We start from the raw sequence: 18,362 nt of genomic DNA, 5'->3' as shown, positions 1-18,362 counted from the left end.
CGGGGAAACACGGTATGTAGTAATCTTAGGTGATGTACTGGGTTTGGTTTGCTCCGACCGTGTCGGAACGGTGCTGTCTGGGGGAGGGGGGGGGGGGAAAGGGGGAGTCAGTTGAATCGTCGGACGTTCTTTGATTAGCTGCAAAAGGCGGCGGCTAGCTGGGCACACGCGTCTCCTTCTGAGTCTCCGAGACCATGTCGCCACCAAAAAAGAAAAGGACAGACATTAGAAGTTATTTCGCTATGTCGGCTGTAAGTACAGTGAGTGGACCCATAAGTTAGATATCTATCACGCAACGCATTTGTTGTAAAGTCCGGTGTTTAGTAAGGTCAGCACTGAATGTGAGGTAGAATAGGTCTGTTAATTATGTAATATTTTTCACATAGGATGCTCAGACAGCAGAGCAAGGGGCAGAGCAGAACGATGGAGAGGTGGCTGGAGCTTCAGGGCTCCAGGTGAGGTGTTAGTTCTCAGATATGAAATATACTGTGAAATTATCTCAGTTTATTATGAGCACACCATTATTAAGCCATGGTTTCCCCCCCTTCTCAAAAATGTTCGGTGCTCTTGGGCATTTCACTGTGCTGCCGGAGGGGTGGGGGCGGGGGTCAAGGTCCCCACCAAAACTTAGACCGAACCTACGCCCTTGGTTCATGACATGTTTTGAACTGTTACACCCTACATTTACAGTAGGATTAAGGATTGAGGAAGATTACGGCATCCGCAGAGTAAGAGTGATGCTTTTATTTTGAAAACCAGGTAGGCTCGGCAGCTCAATATTTCATAGCTCATCTGACAGACCTGCAGCTGTGTTACCGCAGCACGGTGTTGAAGCAATGGACGCGTTATTCAATCTTTCCGGCTTGGAATGGTTGGACACGCGGAGTATTTTAATATTTTCCTGCGTGTTTTTGCTGCTGAGCAATATTTTAAGGAACAGAAAACCGAAAAACTTTCCTCCTGGACCGCGCGCTTTTCCTTTTATCGGAGATCTTCATCGCATTAGCCCTGCTAGACTTCACCTGCAGTTCACAGAGGTGTGAGTTCTTACATAGACAGACATATAGTACTATTATGATGCTAAGAGTTTAAATTTATAGCCCCAGCATGCTCTGACTCGACCCAAATTTCGCGTCAGGCCAAACATAATTAAGTTTGATGGTCAGGTTGTGGTGCGTTTTTTAATAAACCACATAAGGTCCAGTGTGAACCATGCATAGGCTTGCATACATCACAGAAAAAATGAAACTATAATTCATGATCTAAAGTTGGGTTCATCTACTTATTATAGTCTAAATAGAGACTATTTAGACTATAAATATAAATAACTCACTTTCCTCCTATAGAGGAAAGTGAGTTATAGAAGTTAAAAGCACTAAGTAATGCGCATTACAGATTTTAAAGCGACACTCTCATATAACTCATACTCGCTAAGTATTTCCCACAACAGCACCTAGTGCGATCCAAATTTATTTTTCAACCTAATGCATAATCAACACATAATCAAAGGATCAAAATACAATAATTCACGTGTCACAAACAAAGATAAAAAATAAAAAAAATCTGTGGCTGCTGCAGTTAATGATTGTACAGAAGTGTTAGGTTGTTTTGATAAAACTATCTGTGGATGTCAGGAAATGTTTTGTACTGACAGAAGGACACATAAAAAGTAAGAACAGTTTTAAAACAACTCATTTCTGACAAAACTTTATGCTCCCAAACAACACCCATGTTTGCCTCAGTGGTCTGGCTTGTAACTGTAGTATGTTGTTATCCTGGCCTGAAGTTTTTAGTATTTGCATACTTCAGATTCAGGTTTGTCGTCCTGTGAAGTCAATATTTCAGTTGTGCAACAGTCACTGGGCAAACAGAGAGAGTGTTTTTGGTGGAAGAGCAGATGTCTCCCTCTCTTCGTATGTTTGATTTCTGCATCGCCGGGAGGGGTGCACTGATTTATTGGCCAGACGATTTATCGGTGCCAATTTCCTTAATTTTGGGAGATCGGTGATCGGCCGAGTTTTACATATGAAGACGATCTTATCCGCTGATCTTATCTAGCTTTGCAAAGGTCTAAGAATCAACCGCTGTCCTCTTTTGCTCTCCGGTGAGAAAGGTTTGACTGACAGACAGGCCCACCAAGTCATGTCTGCATGTTTACAATTAACAATAGTGACCCCACTGTTCCCAACTCAACAACTTCTTGCTTTATTGAGCAACATTTCAAGACAAAATAAAATTGATATCGGCCAAAATCGGAATTGGCAGGTTAAGCTTTTTAAAAGATCAGCGATCGGCCAGAAAACTGCAATCAGTGCACCACTAATTGCCGGGTCTTTTTCAAGAAAGTAATAAAGCTCATGCCAGTGTTGTGTTCAAGACCACCCAACCCGAGACCAAGACAAGACCAAGACCAGAGTGTATCGAGACCGAGACAAGACCAAGACTTTTGGGGTCCGAGACCAAGTCAAGACCAAGACCGAGGGGAGTCGAGACCGAGTCAAGACCAAGACCAGCGGCCCGCGCTACATGACACAATAAAATGTAAAATATGATCGAAATTGCTTCTCAAAATAATCTGAAAGATCCATATTACCATAAAACACCTAGATATTAAATACTTAATACATTTTACCAATATTAAATATTCTATTTATGTACTAAAAAGTGTGATGGTCTCGTGCCATCCCAAAAAACATAACGCTCTGGGCATTTGCCCATATTGCTTATATAAGAAGCCACCACTGTCTGCACCATTAAACATAGCAATTGAGGCAATGCCCTGACGGTAAATAACGCTCAACCATGAACACTGACCAAGGAGCAACAAGCAAGAAGTAACCCAACAGAAGGCGCTCATCGTGACTGTTTTCACTCTCTATCCCAGTACATGAAGCCAGGCAGTCTGACACCATGGCAGACATTACAGCTGCCACTTTGAACAAAAACAATCAAAGAGCAATGTGCATGCTCTTTCGTTCTTGTGTTTTAGTTATTTGTTAATTTAAATATCAACGTACATAATAAAATAAAATAATGATGCAGTGTACACAGAGCATTACAAGAACAAAGAACGGGTGTTCTGTCAGGTCAGCCTACGTTGTCAGATAGTCGTACGCTTAGCTCAGATATGCATACGCTGTCATTACCATATGATTTTATTTAATCATCAACATAGAATCATGACGTAGATCATCATACACTTGGTTATTAACAGTTGTATGGCATCCAGCTGCAGCCAGACCTGCTTTAAACACACTTTGAAACCACGACAACGCATGTATATCCATCTAGTTATCATATTATGTCATATTATAAACAATTTAATTACTTATTTTCGTCATAACTTGTTGCGTATACTGACAACTACACTGACGGTCGGACTTAATGCGCATGCGCTGGCATGGTACTCACTGCATGTATGGCTATGTGATAGAACACCGGCTATATCTGTCAGACACGTCATTACCATAAGATTTCATTTAATCAACAACATAGAATCATGACGTAGATCGTCATACACTTTGTTATTAACAGTTGTATGGCATCCTGACTTAGCGGTTAAGTGAGTTTTACACGGGCATGTGTTGTAGCTGACTCCAGCTGCAGCCAGACCTGCTTTAAATACACTTTAAAACCATGACAACACATGTATGTCTATATAGTTATCATTGAAAACAATTTAATGACTTAAGTTCATCATAACTTGCTGCGTATGATGAACTGACAACTCCTCTGATGGTCGGATTTCTTAATGCTTAATGCATGTATGCTATCCTGACAGCATATGGCTATCTGATAGAACAACGGCTCTCAGTGAGTGACACTCCAGTCCTATCTAATAAGTAAAGAGCTGTGGAGAAGAATCGACTGTTTCTGAATGTCACCTCACTATATTGCAGACTTTTGGACATAGCGTTGTCCCATATATGCGACAAGTCAGTCAACACCTCCGCACAATAATTCAGCACAGTGAGTGATAACATTTTTCATCACAATTCTTATGTGTCTCTGTACAGCTAGCTTTGCTAACATCACGTTAACGGAGCTTACCTTCTTTGAGCTACTTTTCTAAGTGACGAAAAAAGTTAGACGTTGTCCCCACCATCTGTGAAAGCGAAGCGCTGCTGAGTTAGCTGTGGCCATCGGATTTCTTACTATTTATGCAGCCCTATTATATTACTGACGATTAAACAAGCATTTTCTGCCGCTGAGAGGAAACCACTGCGCATGTCCTGGAGCGCCGGGCGCGAGTGAAAGGTGGGGAGGGGAGGAGGAGGGAGAGTGAAAGGTGGGGAGGGTGGGGGGAGTAACAGAAACACGTAGTTGCTTGGATTTTAATCGGTGCGTTTTGCATCCACTGAAAACAAAGATGTTAACAAATAAACTGGATAGTATGCTGTACATTTAGTGATATTTTCACAGTTGCGGTCTTGACTGGTCTTGAAATAAAATGCCGAGTCCTCAGCGCCCGAGACCGAGACAAGACCGAGACCAAATGCGGTCGAGTCCGAGACGAGACCGAGACCATCAAAAAATGGTCTTAAGACCGGTCTTAAGACCAAGACCAACTTCGAGTACCACAACACTGACAGTCAGTTTCTCTTATGACAACATTTGATAAATTCAGTGATTTTGCTGAATATTTGTGTTAGAGGCTGGGAGCTTTTTCTGCACAGTGTTTAGTTAAGCTCCACATAACAGCCCCGTAAAGCACAACTCATGTCTGTCCGGTTTGACCGTGAAACCACCAAACGTTTAGCTTCAGCTTAGTTAAAATAACAAAGTAGTCGTGTCCAATTCCAGTCCCTTTGAGCCGATCACCTTTGGCTTTAATCCCAGCACCAAGCCTTTCAGATTAGGTCTTTATTACTACTGCACACCTAAAGATCTGATTCTCAGCAGATTTTTGTTGGTAAAATAGTTCAAGCTCAGTCAGATTGAACTGTTATGTATTTTTCTATTCTCTTCACAATTTTGGAGTATTTAGTGTCGACCTGTCAAATAAAACACAGTGTATGATTTTTGCAGGCACACATCTGACATTCCTCCAGTTTTCTCAAGTTCCAGCTTGTTGAAACTCCTGGACATTAAATCTCCTGGGTGCCTTTTGCCACTGGTGCACTTTGTGTCGTTGGGCCTGGCTCTGCTTACTTGGGAACAGCTAATCTCTCATTTAGTTTTATCACAATCGGTAGCAAAGCTGGAGGATTCAAGAGTGCACAAACTGGCTGACGAATTAGGGGAGATGCCAACAGGAAGCCTTCCAAAACTGTCATTCTTACTAAATACAGACAAGTAATTCGGACTCTGAGCTAGTCGGGACACAGAGACCCTGTTTTATGTTTGTGTCCATCATATTTAATATCCATTATCACATTGTCTGAACTCTTAACAGGGATAGATAAAAGAAGGTTTTATCTTCCCTGGATTACAAAGGTTAGGCTTGTCAAAGGGCATGCAGGTGCGGTCTGCAACATTTGCACCACTTTCCCCTTTGCACAGCCTAAGGTGTGCTGTGATTTTGAGTTGCCTGCCAGGCGGCCGACGCTGCAGACTTTGACTGTAAACAGGCATCACAAAAACAAGAAGACTGTTGAGATAAGCATTTTCTTTTTTTCTGCTGCAGCCCGTTTTTTGCGCGCTTTAACCATGTGGCTTTATGATTTTTTGATGAGCTTTGACCTGAAGGGGCTTTTTTTGTTTCTTTTATCATTTCTTCTGATAGCTGATTACTTGAAAAACAGGAAACCATCAAACTTTCCTCCAGGACCAAGAGCTCTTCCCTTCGTGGGAAATATCTTGACTTTGGACAGCAAGCACCCACACGTTTATTTCACCAAGGTATCGCTTTGCATTAAGAGCCTAAAGTTATAGCTTTATTTGGCTAAATTCATTGTTAAATGTGAATTAAAAAGCTGTTTTCAGGTGCCCTGAAAACAACTTTCTCTCTTTTTTTTGTGGGATTCAAACATTTCTACTGATGATAAATTCTGCTGTGAAATATTAAAGTTTGTAAATGTTCTTTTTACAACATTTTCAAAAGGCTACTCCGATGAGAACCGCCCCCATTTCTAGGGCGGATGACCAAAATCAAATAATATATTAAAGAATGTCAGTAGTTGAATTAAGCTTTAGGGAGGCTGGGAGAAGGGGCTGGCAAAAGAATGACAGGAGTTAAATATTAACTAAGGAAGGACTGGGTAGATGCAGAACCAAGCAAATAGGTGTTGCAATTTGTCAAATTTCTTTTTTTTTAATTCACAGTAAATATACATTGTGGCAAAAAATGTTTTTACATATTTTGCTGTTTGTCAATTTGCCACATTTAAATTTTCCAAATGATTAAATTTAAGGAAAAAGGTAACTTGCATACATAAAAATGTGGTTAAGTGATGATTTCATCTGTGATTGAATCATCACAGATGAAATCTGTGCTTATCTTCCTCTAAGATAATATCTCAGAGGAATAATGAACTTACCCCTTCGTTAATTAACTGTAATTAACCACTTTTCTTTTCTCTCTCTTTTTTTTTTGGAAAGATATATCAATAGTGACAGTCCACTAAATTTTCTCCTAAGGCGAACCTCTAATTTATCCATGAAACCACATACGGACCCAGATCAACAACTAAAATACTGCAGGCCGCAGTTTCCTCTGTTAAGACACAAAAACAGCATCTAGAGAAATTTTTCAGAAGAGGAAAACGGACTTACATTTATCGCAAAATATCTTAACATCCAAGAGTTTGGAGAAAAAAAGTTGTAGACAGACAAGACAAAAGTGGAATCCCTTTGTAAACTGTATCTTGTCACATGTGGCAAACATAGTGGAGGTAACTGCAATGATTTTGGGGCTCTTTTGTCGTTACTGGTACCCATAAAATGTCCTTTACGCCCACATATAAAAAAAAATGGAAAGAATGAAGTCAGTAACTGTTTGGGTGTCTGGAAGACGCCGTACAGATTAACCTGTTACGTTCGCCGCAGCTGGCCGACCTCTATGGCAGCGTCCTCAGAGTCCGCCTGGGCTGGGATACGTTGGTGATTGTGAGCGGATATAAGATGGTGAAAGAGGCCATTGTGACGCAAGCTGAGAACTTTGTGGACCGGCCGTACGATGCAGTCGCCGACAGGTTTTACACCGAGCCCTCAGGTGTGAAAATATTTTGGTTTCGTTGGACAGACATGGGTAATATGAGGCTTTAACATTGTCATGCCTGCATGCTTTTTTCTAGCTGGTCTATTCTTGAGCAACGGCGAAAAATGGAAGAGACAGCGACGTTTTGCTTTGTCTACGTTACGTAACTTCGGTCTGGGGAAGAACATGCTGGAGCTCAGCATCTGTGAGGAGATCCGACACCTGCAGGAGGAAATAAAGAGTGAAAAAGGTGGGTTACATTCACTGTGAAATACAGCACACGTTTTCTCTTTCTTCAACCGGGTCTTTCTTTTCGTCAGGTAAACTTTTCAGCCCAGCTGGCCTCTTCAACAACGCTGTGTCCAACATCATCTGCCAGCTTGTCATGGGGAAAAGATACGACTACACTGACCACAGGTTTCAGACGATGCTGAAGTACATGTCTGAGGTGATTTGGCTGGAGGGGAGCATTTGGGGCGAAGTAAGTTCAATAACCCCGATGGAGAACCGCTCTGTGTCACATACCGCGATGTGAGAGGTTTATTGTAAAAGAGGATTTCTGATATTTGTCTTTATTGTCGTCTTTTTATCTTGTCTTCAAACAGCTCTATCGGGCATTCCCCAGCGTGATGAAATATTTGCCAGGTCGTCACAACAAAATCTTCAGGATTTACAACGCCATACAAGATTTCCTTCGCGAGGAAATACAAGAGCACAAGAAGGACTTGGACCACAACAATCCTAGAGACTACATTGACTCTTTTCTCATTGAGATAGAGAACGTATGTCACCAATCAGAGTTATTTCGCTCTCAAACACATCCCATTTCACTCTGCTATCATTAAGCAATTTGTCTTTTGTGCGTTTTTGTGCAGCAAAAAGACTCCAACCTGGGCTTCACCGAGAGCAACCTGACTTTCTGCTCTCTTGACCTCTTCCTGGCAGGAACAGAAACAACAGCCACCACGCTGCAGTGGGCTTTGATTTTCCTGATTAAAAACCCCGACATCCAAGGTTGGTGGAAGACTCGGCTCTCTAAAGTGATTACAGCTCTGCTTAAAGCTTGCATGTTTTTTCATATTGTAAAAATGCCCCGATTCACTTGTTGACACATAACAATAAAGTGTTACCTTGAGCACAAAGCTCCAGGTCATATGGCACGGATGTCAGTTTCATAAATATTCCTGAGCAACTGTAATAAAGAAAAGTTTGGGTTTGGATAGGGCACTGACCTGTGGTTGCCATGGATTCATTTTGCTCACCTAATGTAAAAACTAGAGGTGCACCGATTGCAGTTTTCTGGTCGATCGCCGATCTTCGATCTTTTAAAAAGTTTAACCTGCTGATTCTGATTTTGGCCGATACCAATTTTGATATCAATATAGTAAGAAAATCATTGAGTTGGCAGCAGTGGAGCCACTATTGTTAATTGTAAACGTGCAGACATGACTTTGAGGGCTGGTCTGTCAGTCAAACCTTTCTCACCAGAGAGTAAAAGAGGACAATGGTTGATTCTTAGACCTTTATCAAGTTAGATAAGATCTGTGGATCACCAGATCACCGATCTCCCAAAATGAAGGAAATCGGCTCCAATTAATCTGTGCACCCCTAGTAAAAACCCATTTCTTACATACTGTTACATTGTTTTTTTGGTTTATTTTTTACTTGTACTGTAAAAAAGTATAAAAAAGTATACATGAAGGAATACATGTCCTTCATGTATTCAGCTAACTGAATACATGAAGGACAGACAGACAGGAGTAAGCTGAGGTAGGAGTGACACAGAGTTCAAGGAGAGTACATCAGAGACCAACTCTGATGCAAAATAGGATCAATGTTTGTTACTGAGGCAGGAGCAGGTGGAGCCATGACGAGACCACCAGGGAGATTTGACAGAAAGACAGCTGCATGTATGCTGAATAATACATGGCTGCGAGAGACCTAAGCAAAAACTGACTTTGTTGTTACAGAGAAAGTCCAGGCAGAGATTGATAGAGTGATCGGACAGAGTCGCCAACCCTCCATGGCCGACAGACAGAACCTGCCGTACACTGATGCTGTGATCCATGAGATCCAGAGGATGGGAAACATTGTTCCTCTGAATGGATTCAGGGTCGCTGCCAAGGATACAACTCTGGGTGGTTACTTCATACCAAAGGTAAATTTACCGAGCAACTAATAAGCGATAAGCATTTGGGTAAAAGTGTTGTTACTAGTTTTGCTTCATTCTATTTAGTGAATTTTGATGTTTTTAGGGAACATCTGTGATGCCCATGCTGACATCTGTACTGTTTGACAAATCTGAATGGGAAACTCCAGACACCTTCAACCCCGGACACTTCCTGGATGCCAATGGAAAGTTTGTGAAGAGAGAAGCATTCCTCCCGTTCTCTGCAGGTACAGCACACACGTTTCTGAGTCAAGAGTTTCCAAACTCCCTCAGCAGAATTACTGGCATCACCACAAAATGTGAGAACTACTACATGTGGCACTATTTAAAGGGAAATAAAAAGACCTTCTAAACAAGATGTTGCTTTAACAACAGATCAAAAACAATCAACCAAACTCAAATAGCCTCACTTTTTGCTAGTGCAAGTATAGTCTTACAAAAAAGGTTCAGGTCAGAGGTGATTGAAAGATCCTCACAAAGCAAGACACAGGAAGCAGTAACCCTGTCTTTACAGAGATCCTGCAGCCCATTCCCAGCTATAGATTAAAGCTAATTAATCTAAGTCCAGTTCCTCAATTTCAAAAGGGAAAGCACTTACAACTCCACTTGTTAGCATAGTTGACAAGTGCTATAAGATCTGGGTAGTTGGCAAGATGTCAGAAACTGGCTTTGAAAAAATAAATTTCCCCGGGGACCACATAACAGTCAAGAATATATATAGTTATGTTTTTTTGTGTTCGTTGTGCAGGGAAACGTGTGTGTCTTGGTGAAGGCCTCGCTAAGATGGAGCTGTTCCTGTTTTTGGTCGCCTTGCTGCAGAAGTTCACTTTCTCTGTTCCTGACGGAGTCGAGCTGAGCACTGAAGGAATCACGGGAGCGACGCGCGTACCTCACCCCTTCAAAGTGTCTGCTGAGGCTCGCTGACAGATCCGCCATTACCGTTTCTTCTCCAGAGAAGAATAATGTAGAAACAATGTAGAAAAAGCTCTTAATAGTCTTAGCAGTGCTTCTTGTTCAGCAAGATTCTGATTGCATGCATCTCTACGTTATAATCTGGGTGATGGTTTCATGTAACAATATAGCAAACAATGCAACATACTGTGACCTGCTGACTCCTACTGGGAGTTCAGGAGCAAGAAATCCCAGATGGCAGACAAAAAACAAATCACAAGACATTGAAATACTCCTGTTGACTACAAAATATGGCAACTTATCAAATTGTGAAGTAAAGACTTGTAAACATATAATTTGATGCTTACCGCTGCATTGAAAGATACAGAAAGATGAAACGTTTGTCATTTTTAATTATAAATATTGTTAGTTTTTTAAAGATTGGTAAACTCCTTGGTGTGATGTGAATTTTCATTTGAATTTGAAAAATAATAAATAAAGGAAGTGTGTTTTATCATTATGGGGGCTAAGAATCACAAAATGAAAGGCTTGTGACTGCCTTGCTTTCTTTGGTCCAATACTGATACTAGCACAATATTCACTGCCAGTGAACCTTAAATGCAACAGTCCACATACTATATGTAAATAGGTTGCCTATTTTTTTATTATTATTATTATTAGCTTTAGCTTACTGAAACATCTCTCACCACCAACAGCTGTCATATGCAATGTGCAAAATATACATGAAGCAGTCTAGATGCTTTGTAGTTGCACTTTAATCAAGCAGCAGTATATAACTTTAATTAAAAAAATGTTTTCTCCATATTTGTTAAAGTTGTCACCATGTTGTGACAGTTTGCTATGAGACAGATAAACTGTGAAAAGATCAATCTCCTCCACCTCCTCCCTGACTGAATATTACTGGCTAAAGTAACGTGCCGTTCTGACCAAAAACAACCAATCAGAACCAGGAGAGTCTTAATGCTGTCAATAAATCTTATGCTAATGTGCTAATGGCAAAGAAACAACTTATAATTACAGAAAAACCGTTTATCTGCTGTCATTGGTAGCTATGCTAACTAGACTGAGCATTGTGACAGTTCGCTATGAGACAGATAAACTGTCATTTTTAATTGTAAATAGGCTGTGCTAGCTACAGCATAGCACAGAGCAAGGGGGAGGGAGGATGAGTAGCTACATGATTGACGGCGCTAAAACCTGCCTCCTGCCTCTGATTGGTTGTTTCTAGATAGCACTGGGAGAAAGCCGAAGAATTTATTTATTTTTCTCACAGATGATCTCTCGTATACCATACTGTCACAACATATTGACAGTTCTAACAAATATGTAAAAACATATATTTTTTATAAAAAGTTACATACTGCAGCTTCCCTTTTTTTGGTTCCTTGCTTCGGGGAAACACTGAATTCATGTGTGTGTAGAGCCTTTTAAACAAACGTGCCTTGTCCTTCCTGAGCTTCCTGCTATTCAGCTTTATCCCTCTCAATCTAAAATGTTTTCAAAACTTAGAGCTGATGTGAAACCACTGAACACAACGGCTACCCTGGCTGTTTCTATTAGGATCCATATTCTATCACAGGGAAGATTTTCCTATTTATAAAGCCTGCAGTTAGTATTCCCTGCTGGGTTTGCTTTGGCAACAGAGAAACTTGGATCCTTTCTTTGAAGCCATCAGTTCTCAGCAGTTTCCAACAACTGCTCCTTTCAGGGAACATTTACAATTCATCAAGTGGCTTGAAATAAAAAACCTTGATCAACCTTAGTTAAGTTCATGCAAACAATTAAATTGCAATAATTAATAAGGACAATAAAACCACAACGCAACAGGCTACAAACGCTCTATAGACCAAACAGTCTATGGGCTCAGAGGGTTCATGAGAGCTCTGATAAATAATAATCCGCTTACATGAAAGTTAAAGTTGTAGTCAAAAGCCTGACGACTCAATTAATCACCCAGATTACTGGCAAAGACAAAGAAGTGAATCTGAAAACGGCTGCTCTACCTGCACATGCACCGATGAAACAACAAAACTCAAATCTCAACATGTGTCATGAAAAGAAAACCTTTTAACAAAGACGGCTGAGACGGTTATTCTAAAGGTTTTTGATCAGAATTCATTCTTTAATAAAAGGCATTTAATAAAATTAATTATCAGATCAGAAATGTTGTTCATGCAATTTGAAACAATATAAATATAAATTATGAATATATTATATGAATATAAATTATTCTAAAGTAAAATAAGTTATGTTAACTTGATATTGTGAGTAAAAAAAATAACAGAGAGGTGTGTTCTCTTTAACTAGGCGGGGGCAGTTTTTTCTTGTGAAGTAATTGTTTTCAATTGCAGCAATAAGTTAAAACTCACAATTCAAGATTAGTAAAGTTTAAAAATAAGGTTTAGACAACTTGTCTCTTGCTGTTAAATCGACTTCATGAACTTTGACTTAAATTGCACGATCAATGCAGCAGGTGGACTTTCATTTTCAAGTTAAACCACCTTCAAATGTTTCACAGTGCATGTTGGTTCCTTCCAGTTCAGTCGTGTTTCATTCTTTCTGCCTTTTCCTTTTGTTAAAACAAAGATTTGATCCGTCATGCATGTGGATTCCCCTTCTTACCTTCAGTCTCTAATGTCATAAACACAAAGGTCTGCACTTAACCTTAACTAATGTAGTTAATTTCAGAATGGGCACAGTCTCGTAAATGTATGCAATCATGCTGCTGAATTAATACTTTGAATAGTAGCTTTTATTACACTGGTATTACAGAGGTTGGCTTTGTTGGGGCTGAGGAGGTGGAGTTAGCAGGATGTTATATAAGCCCTCCCTCCTTTGTGGAGTCTACATTATGTTTACATTGCAATCCTGTTGACTGAGCTGGGGGTGTTTGACACATAAGACTTTTCAGAAGCCCAGATGCTGCTTCACACAGCCAGAAGATAACTGTGACTCCTGCAGACACTTCCTCCATTGCAGCTAATCATGTGGTTTTATAATCTTTTGCTGAGCATCAACGTGAAGGGGCTTCTCCTGTTCGTTTTCCTGTTCCTTCTGATAGCAGACTTCTATAAAAGCAGAAAACCAGCTAATTTCCCTCCAGGACCAAAGGCTCTACCCTTTGTGGGGAATTTCTTCAGCTTGGAAAGCAAACATCCACACATTTATTTCCAAAAGGTACCTATTTACCGGCTTAGAGGTTACAGCTTGCATTGGTGTGAGTGCATGCATGTATGGTCATGTTGACCGGAGAAATGTCATATTACCTTCATCAAAACTTAAAATATACATTTAAAGATGTTTTGGAAAGATGTGCTTTTGAACGGTTTAGCTTTGGACGTTTTCAGTGGGTGTCTGCTCTGCTTAAAGCTTGTTTTAGAATTAAGTGTCTTACAGCAAAACTCTGAATTGCTGCGAAGCAGAGCTTCATTTGTTGCAAAGTCTAAACATTGGGGCTCAAAAGATCCCTGCAAATGAACTGAAACAGTTTCTGACACCCTGTGGCTGAGATACAAAGGTGCATCTCACTTTTATTACATCTAGTGAAAACTATTACGGAGAATGTAATGTCACAAAAGACTGATTTGAAATGGTGTCAGGGCCTTTACAGTGGTTTGGAAAACTGCTGACTTGACAGTCATTGACAAACTCCACAAAATGTCATTGCTAATAAAATAAAATAAAAGCTAGCTGTTCATATTGCTGTGCAGAAGCACATCAATGGAAAGTTAAGTGGGAAGAAAAAGTGTCAAAAGCACCAATACCCGTTTTAGTGTCCATGCTGTCACTTAGGAAACACATTCGACCTGAAACAAATTAAGAATCTGGAGATCAGACACCAAACAATTTTGAATGGTGTCAAATTTTGTTCATTTACTTGATTGGTTGGTTGGTTTGATTTATGTGTCATATCATGTGGGTTTTCATGTGGGTTTTTGTTTTGTTTTGTTTTTTGCATAAGTGTCGGTTTTCCATTGTTATGTTTTCCACAGTTGGCTGACATCTATGGGAACGTCTTCAGCTTCCGGCTCGGCCGGGAATCGATTGTGTTTCTGAGCGGCTACAAGGCTGTGAGGGAGGCGCTGGTGACCCAAGCTGAGAACTTTGTGGACCGACCTTTCAACGCCATAACTGACAGGTTTTACACTGAACCTTCAGGTGTCAGATCTTTTGATTTGTCAATGCATTTTGTACAAAAATAGCTTAGATTAACTAAATATATATACTTTTTACTTCTGCTGAAAAATATCCAGCTGGTCTGTTTATGGGCAACGGTGAAAAATGGAAAAGACAGCGACGTTTTGCTTTGTCTACGTTGCGCAACTTTGGTCTGGGCAAAAACTCACTGGAACAGAGCGTTCATGAAGAGATCCGACACCTGCAGGAGGAAATAGAAAGTGAGAAAGGTGGGTTATGATGAGCATTGCATGCTCCCTACTCGTGGCATTGCACATAGCACACCGTTTTTAATCTGAGATCTCCCTTCCGTCAGGTAAACCTTTCAACCCAGCAGGCCTCTTCAACCTTGCTGTGTCCAACATCATCTGCCAGCTTGTCATGGGGAGAAGATACGACTACACTGACCACAGGTTTCAGAGGATGCTCAGGTGCATGTCTGAGGCGGTTATGCTGGAGGGGAACGTCTGGGGTCAAGTAAGTTAATCAACACAAAGTGAAATAGTCTCTGCATCACTGTCTGGTTTGTTACAAAAAGTGAGTTTTAAAACAAGTGGTATCGCCAATTTGACCTTTTTTCTTTCGAGCAGCTCTACTTGGCATTTCCCAGTGTGATGAGATACATGCCGGGTCCTCACAACACGATCTTCAGCCACTTCACCACTGTGGAGCAGTTCATTAGTGAGGAAGTAGAGCGGCACAAGAAGGACCTGGATCGCGACAATCCCAGAGACTACATCGACACTTTCCTCATCGAGATGGAAAACGTACGTGGGCATTGGTATCAAAGCTAGCTCACCCTGAAACAATCTGTTCTATAAAGATGTAAAACATCAAATGAGACAAGTCTGTTTTTTTTGTTTTTCTTATTTTGTGGCAGCACAAAGACTCTAACCTGGGCTTCACGGAGGCCAATCTGGCTTACTGCGCCATTGATCTCTTCCTTGCTGGAACAGAAACTACAGCCACCACGCTGCTGTGGGCGTTGATTTGCCTTGTGAAATATCCTGATGTTCAAGGTGGGTTTCAGAGAGCTGAACGTGTCCGGTCAGAGTATTGGTTTGATGTAAAATTATTACAACAATCGCCTGAAGTTTCATGAGGCACTCAAACACTTCTCAGGTTTCCTTCTCAGTACATGTTTCACAGAGGACACTCGCTGGCGGCGCACCGCCTCCACCATCTATTTCCCATGTAAATTATCTACATCTTCCATGGAAATAACTAACTGAATGAACAATGTGATGATGGCTTACAGATCCTATGAAACAGGTGACACATAAACCACTGTCTCTTGCTTTAGCTTGCAGTCACTCTGGCTGCCTCCATTGGCGTCGGTGCTTCTCTGGCTAGCTGTTAGCTTCAACTACCAGAACCAACTAATCTGGATTTATCTTAAATGAAAATATCTACAGAGTAATCCACTGCTGGGCGGGATTTAGCTGTTTAGTTTCACTGAAGCTTGATTATAAATCTAAAACTCTCATTTTAAGTTTGACTAAAATAGAGAAGAACACGTGTTTTGGTTAAACTTAAAATCAGATGGTACCGTCAATTAATTTAACCCTTGTTTTGAACTTAATTTTTATCATCTCTACTTAATAATACAATTACAGACAATTACCACAACTGGCTTTTACGTGCAACAGAGAAGTGCTTAGTCCAGTATTTCACCTTCTCTAATTCTTTAGACTCCAGCAGACAAAAGTCACGTTAAGCCATATGAGCCTCAATCCATCAGAAAAGCGAAGATCAAAACCCTCCTCAAATGACTTTCAGTTTCTTGATTTATTCTGTTTTCAGAGAAAATACAGGCGGAGATCAACAGAGTGATTGGACAGACCCGCCTGCCCTCCATGGCCGACAGATGCAGCATGCCGTACACCGACGCCGTAATCCATGAGATCCAGAGGATAGGAAATATACTTCCTCTTAATGGGATGAGGGTGGCTGCAAAGGACACGACTCTGGGTGGTTACTTCATCCCAAAGGTAAAATGGCTGCACAGACAAGTGTTTCTACTTGTTTTGGGGAGTTTTGTCTTAAATATCTTTGTGTTCCACTTTGGATTTTTCAGGGCACATCTTTGATGCCTGTGCTGACCTCAGTTCTGTTTGACAAATCTGAATGGGAAACTCCAGACACCTTCAATCCCGGACACTTCCTGGATGCCAATGGGAAGTTTGTGAAGAGAGAAGCATTCCTCCCGTTCTCTGCAGGTATGTGCTTAAAGATTAAGCGTGGAGAATCTTTTGACAGCTATCAGACATGCTCTCCACAAACGCAGGCGACATAGAGAACTGGCTAAAGGGAAGATATGACTGTCTTGAGTAATCACATTCAAAGTTTACCCCAAGACACATAGAAGGCACAGCAAATGTGAAAAAGGAGGTTCATGTAAGATGAATACAGTAAATATAAAATATGTGTGGCCAAAAACTACAAGTAAAAATGACCCTGGCATCTCTACATACAGAGTAAAATGATGTAGGAAAGCTTTTCTTTAGCAGAAATATAGAAAGTTGACAGAGTTTATACTTGTTAGAGGATGCAGAAGACTTTTGCAGACTGAGGCAAAGATTCATTTTCCCCTTTATCATTTATTACATAAAGTAAGTGGTTTTATGTAAGATGAAGGTATAATATCAAATCATGTCAATTTAACTCAAGCCACCGATCACTATCTGCTAGGACAAATCATCCAATGTTGTTGATCAGAGTTTAACTTTAATTGTTGGACGTTAAGCTAAGGGCACATAAAAATCTAATCTGGTTTTATGTGAACTTAGATGTTTAGCCACGGGTCTGTGTTCACCCTGCAGGAAAACGGGCTTGCCTCGGTGAAGGCCTCGCCAAGATGGAGCTGTTCCTGTTTTTGGTCGCCTTACTGCAGAACTTCACTTTCTCTGTTCCTGACGGAGTTGAGCTGAGCACTGAGGGAATCACTGGAACGACACGAGTGCCTCATCCCTACACGGTGTCTGCGAAGGTCCGCTGAGCTGAGGACTTTTCACCAGACCTGGTCTGACTCAAAAAAAAAAGACTGGGCATAATGGTTTTGCAGACAACTTTGACATCAACCTTTTACTGCTGCCTTACTTCTTCCTCTGATTATACTATTTAGCTATGTATGACAGTTAATAACATTGTAACAACATGTAATCTCTTAGAAAAATATAAGTGCAAGCTTTTTGAAAATAACTTAAAAAATGTTTATTATTATTTGCATTGCGAACATTGTTCATGTACCAGTCATGTGTAAAACACAATATATTACTGATAACATAAAGGGAATGCTTTTGAGAGAATGTTCATTGGATATCTATTGTCCTCAAAAAAAAAAAAAAAGAATTAGAATATAGAAACGTGTGATACTTTTGTTGTTTAAACAAAATTAGATTTATTACTGTGTGGATTTAACATTATTATGAATTATAACGTACGAACCGTTGGAGAGGAAGGGTTCTCCTTTGTCACTCACACAGAAATGTCTCTAAGATTTCAGGAGGTAGCAAAGTGTTTTGCCCTTTGGAACGTTTAAATAAACTGGATATGGTATAATTTCTGTGTGGAAAAAGGTAAAACAAATAAAAAGAGAGAGATAAATGTTTATGTCTATTGTTCAGCTGCCTAATGAAATGCTTTGTACATAAAATTTTATCTTCGATTTCCCCTCTAACACTTCATCATAAATAATTGTGGGACATTTGTTTTAATACCTGAATTGTATTTGGACAGGAGTATTTCCTACATACACATTATGCCTCATACCTGGATTGCATCTGTGGATGATTAACAGGTGAGGTCATGCAATCATTTGGATCAGCTGTTCTGAAATAGAGAGACTGAGGCAAAGCAAGGTGGAGTGGCCCGATGGTCTGCCCTCTGAAGCATAGGTGGAACTTCCTGAAGGACTGGTGTGGACATGTCCCCACCAACTTTGGCCAGACTGGGACAGTCTCCACC

General features: G+C 40.5%; 2 protein-coding genes across 3 annotated transcripts; both read left to right on the top strand.

The window, feature by feature from the left end:
- Positions 1-782: 782 nt before the first annotated feature.
- On the top strand, positions 783-10,745 carry LOC106908421 (cytochrome P450 2J6-like). 2 transcript variants are annotated; one of them, XM_088004867.1, is made up of 9 exons: positions 783-1,037; positions 6,988-7,153; positions 7,236-7,388; positions 7,459-7,619; positions 7,744-7,920; positions 8,014-8,152; positions 9,109-9,296; positions 9,394-9,535; positions 10,057-10,745. In XM_088004867.1, the coding sequence occupies exons 1-9, from the start codon at positions 837-839 to the stop codon at positions 10,230-10,232; spliced, it is 1,503 nt and encodes a 500-aa protein (XP_087860993.1). In that variant the 5' UTR covers positions 783-836; the 3' UTR covers positions 10,233-10,745. The 2 variants fall into 2 exon arrangements, with proteins under 2 accessions (XP_087860993.1, XP_014829987.2); XM_014974501.2 differs by lacking the exon at positions 783-1,037 and adding an exon at positions 5,504-5,841.
- A 2,329-nt stretch (positions 10,746-13,074) lies between these two features.
- LOC148159914 (cytochrome P450 2J4-like) lies at positions 13,075-18,002 on the top strand. The gene is made up of 9 exons (XM_088004873.1): positions 13,075-13,397; positions 14,213-14,378; positions 14,474-14,626; positions 14,713-14,873; positions 14,987-15,163; positions 15,277-15,415; positions 16,200-16,387; positions 16,474-16,615; positions 17,219-18,002. Exons 1-9 carry the CDS (start codon positions 13,206-13,208, stop codon positions 17,392-17,394), a joined length of 1,494 nt encoding a protein of 497 aa, XP_087860999.1. The 5' UTR covers positions 13,075-13,205; the 3' UTR covers positions 17,395-18,002.
- The last annotated feature ends 360 nt before the right edge of the window (positions 18,003-18,362 follow it).

This window comes from Poecilia mexicana, unplaced genomic scaffold (genome assembly GCF_051168715.1).
Source record: "Poecilia mexicana isolate PSO_F unplaced genomic scaffold, ASM5116871v1 scaffold_4, whole genome shotgun sequence".
Lineage (NCBI taxonomy): Eukaryota > Metazoa > Chordata > Actinopteri > Cyprinodontiformes > Poeciliidae > Poecilia > Poecilia mexicana.
This window is presented reverse-complemented; position numbering and strand designations above follow the sequence as displayed.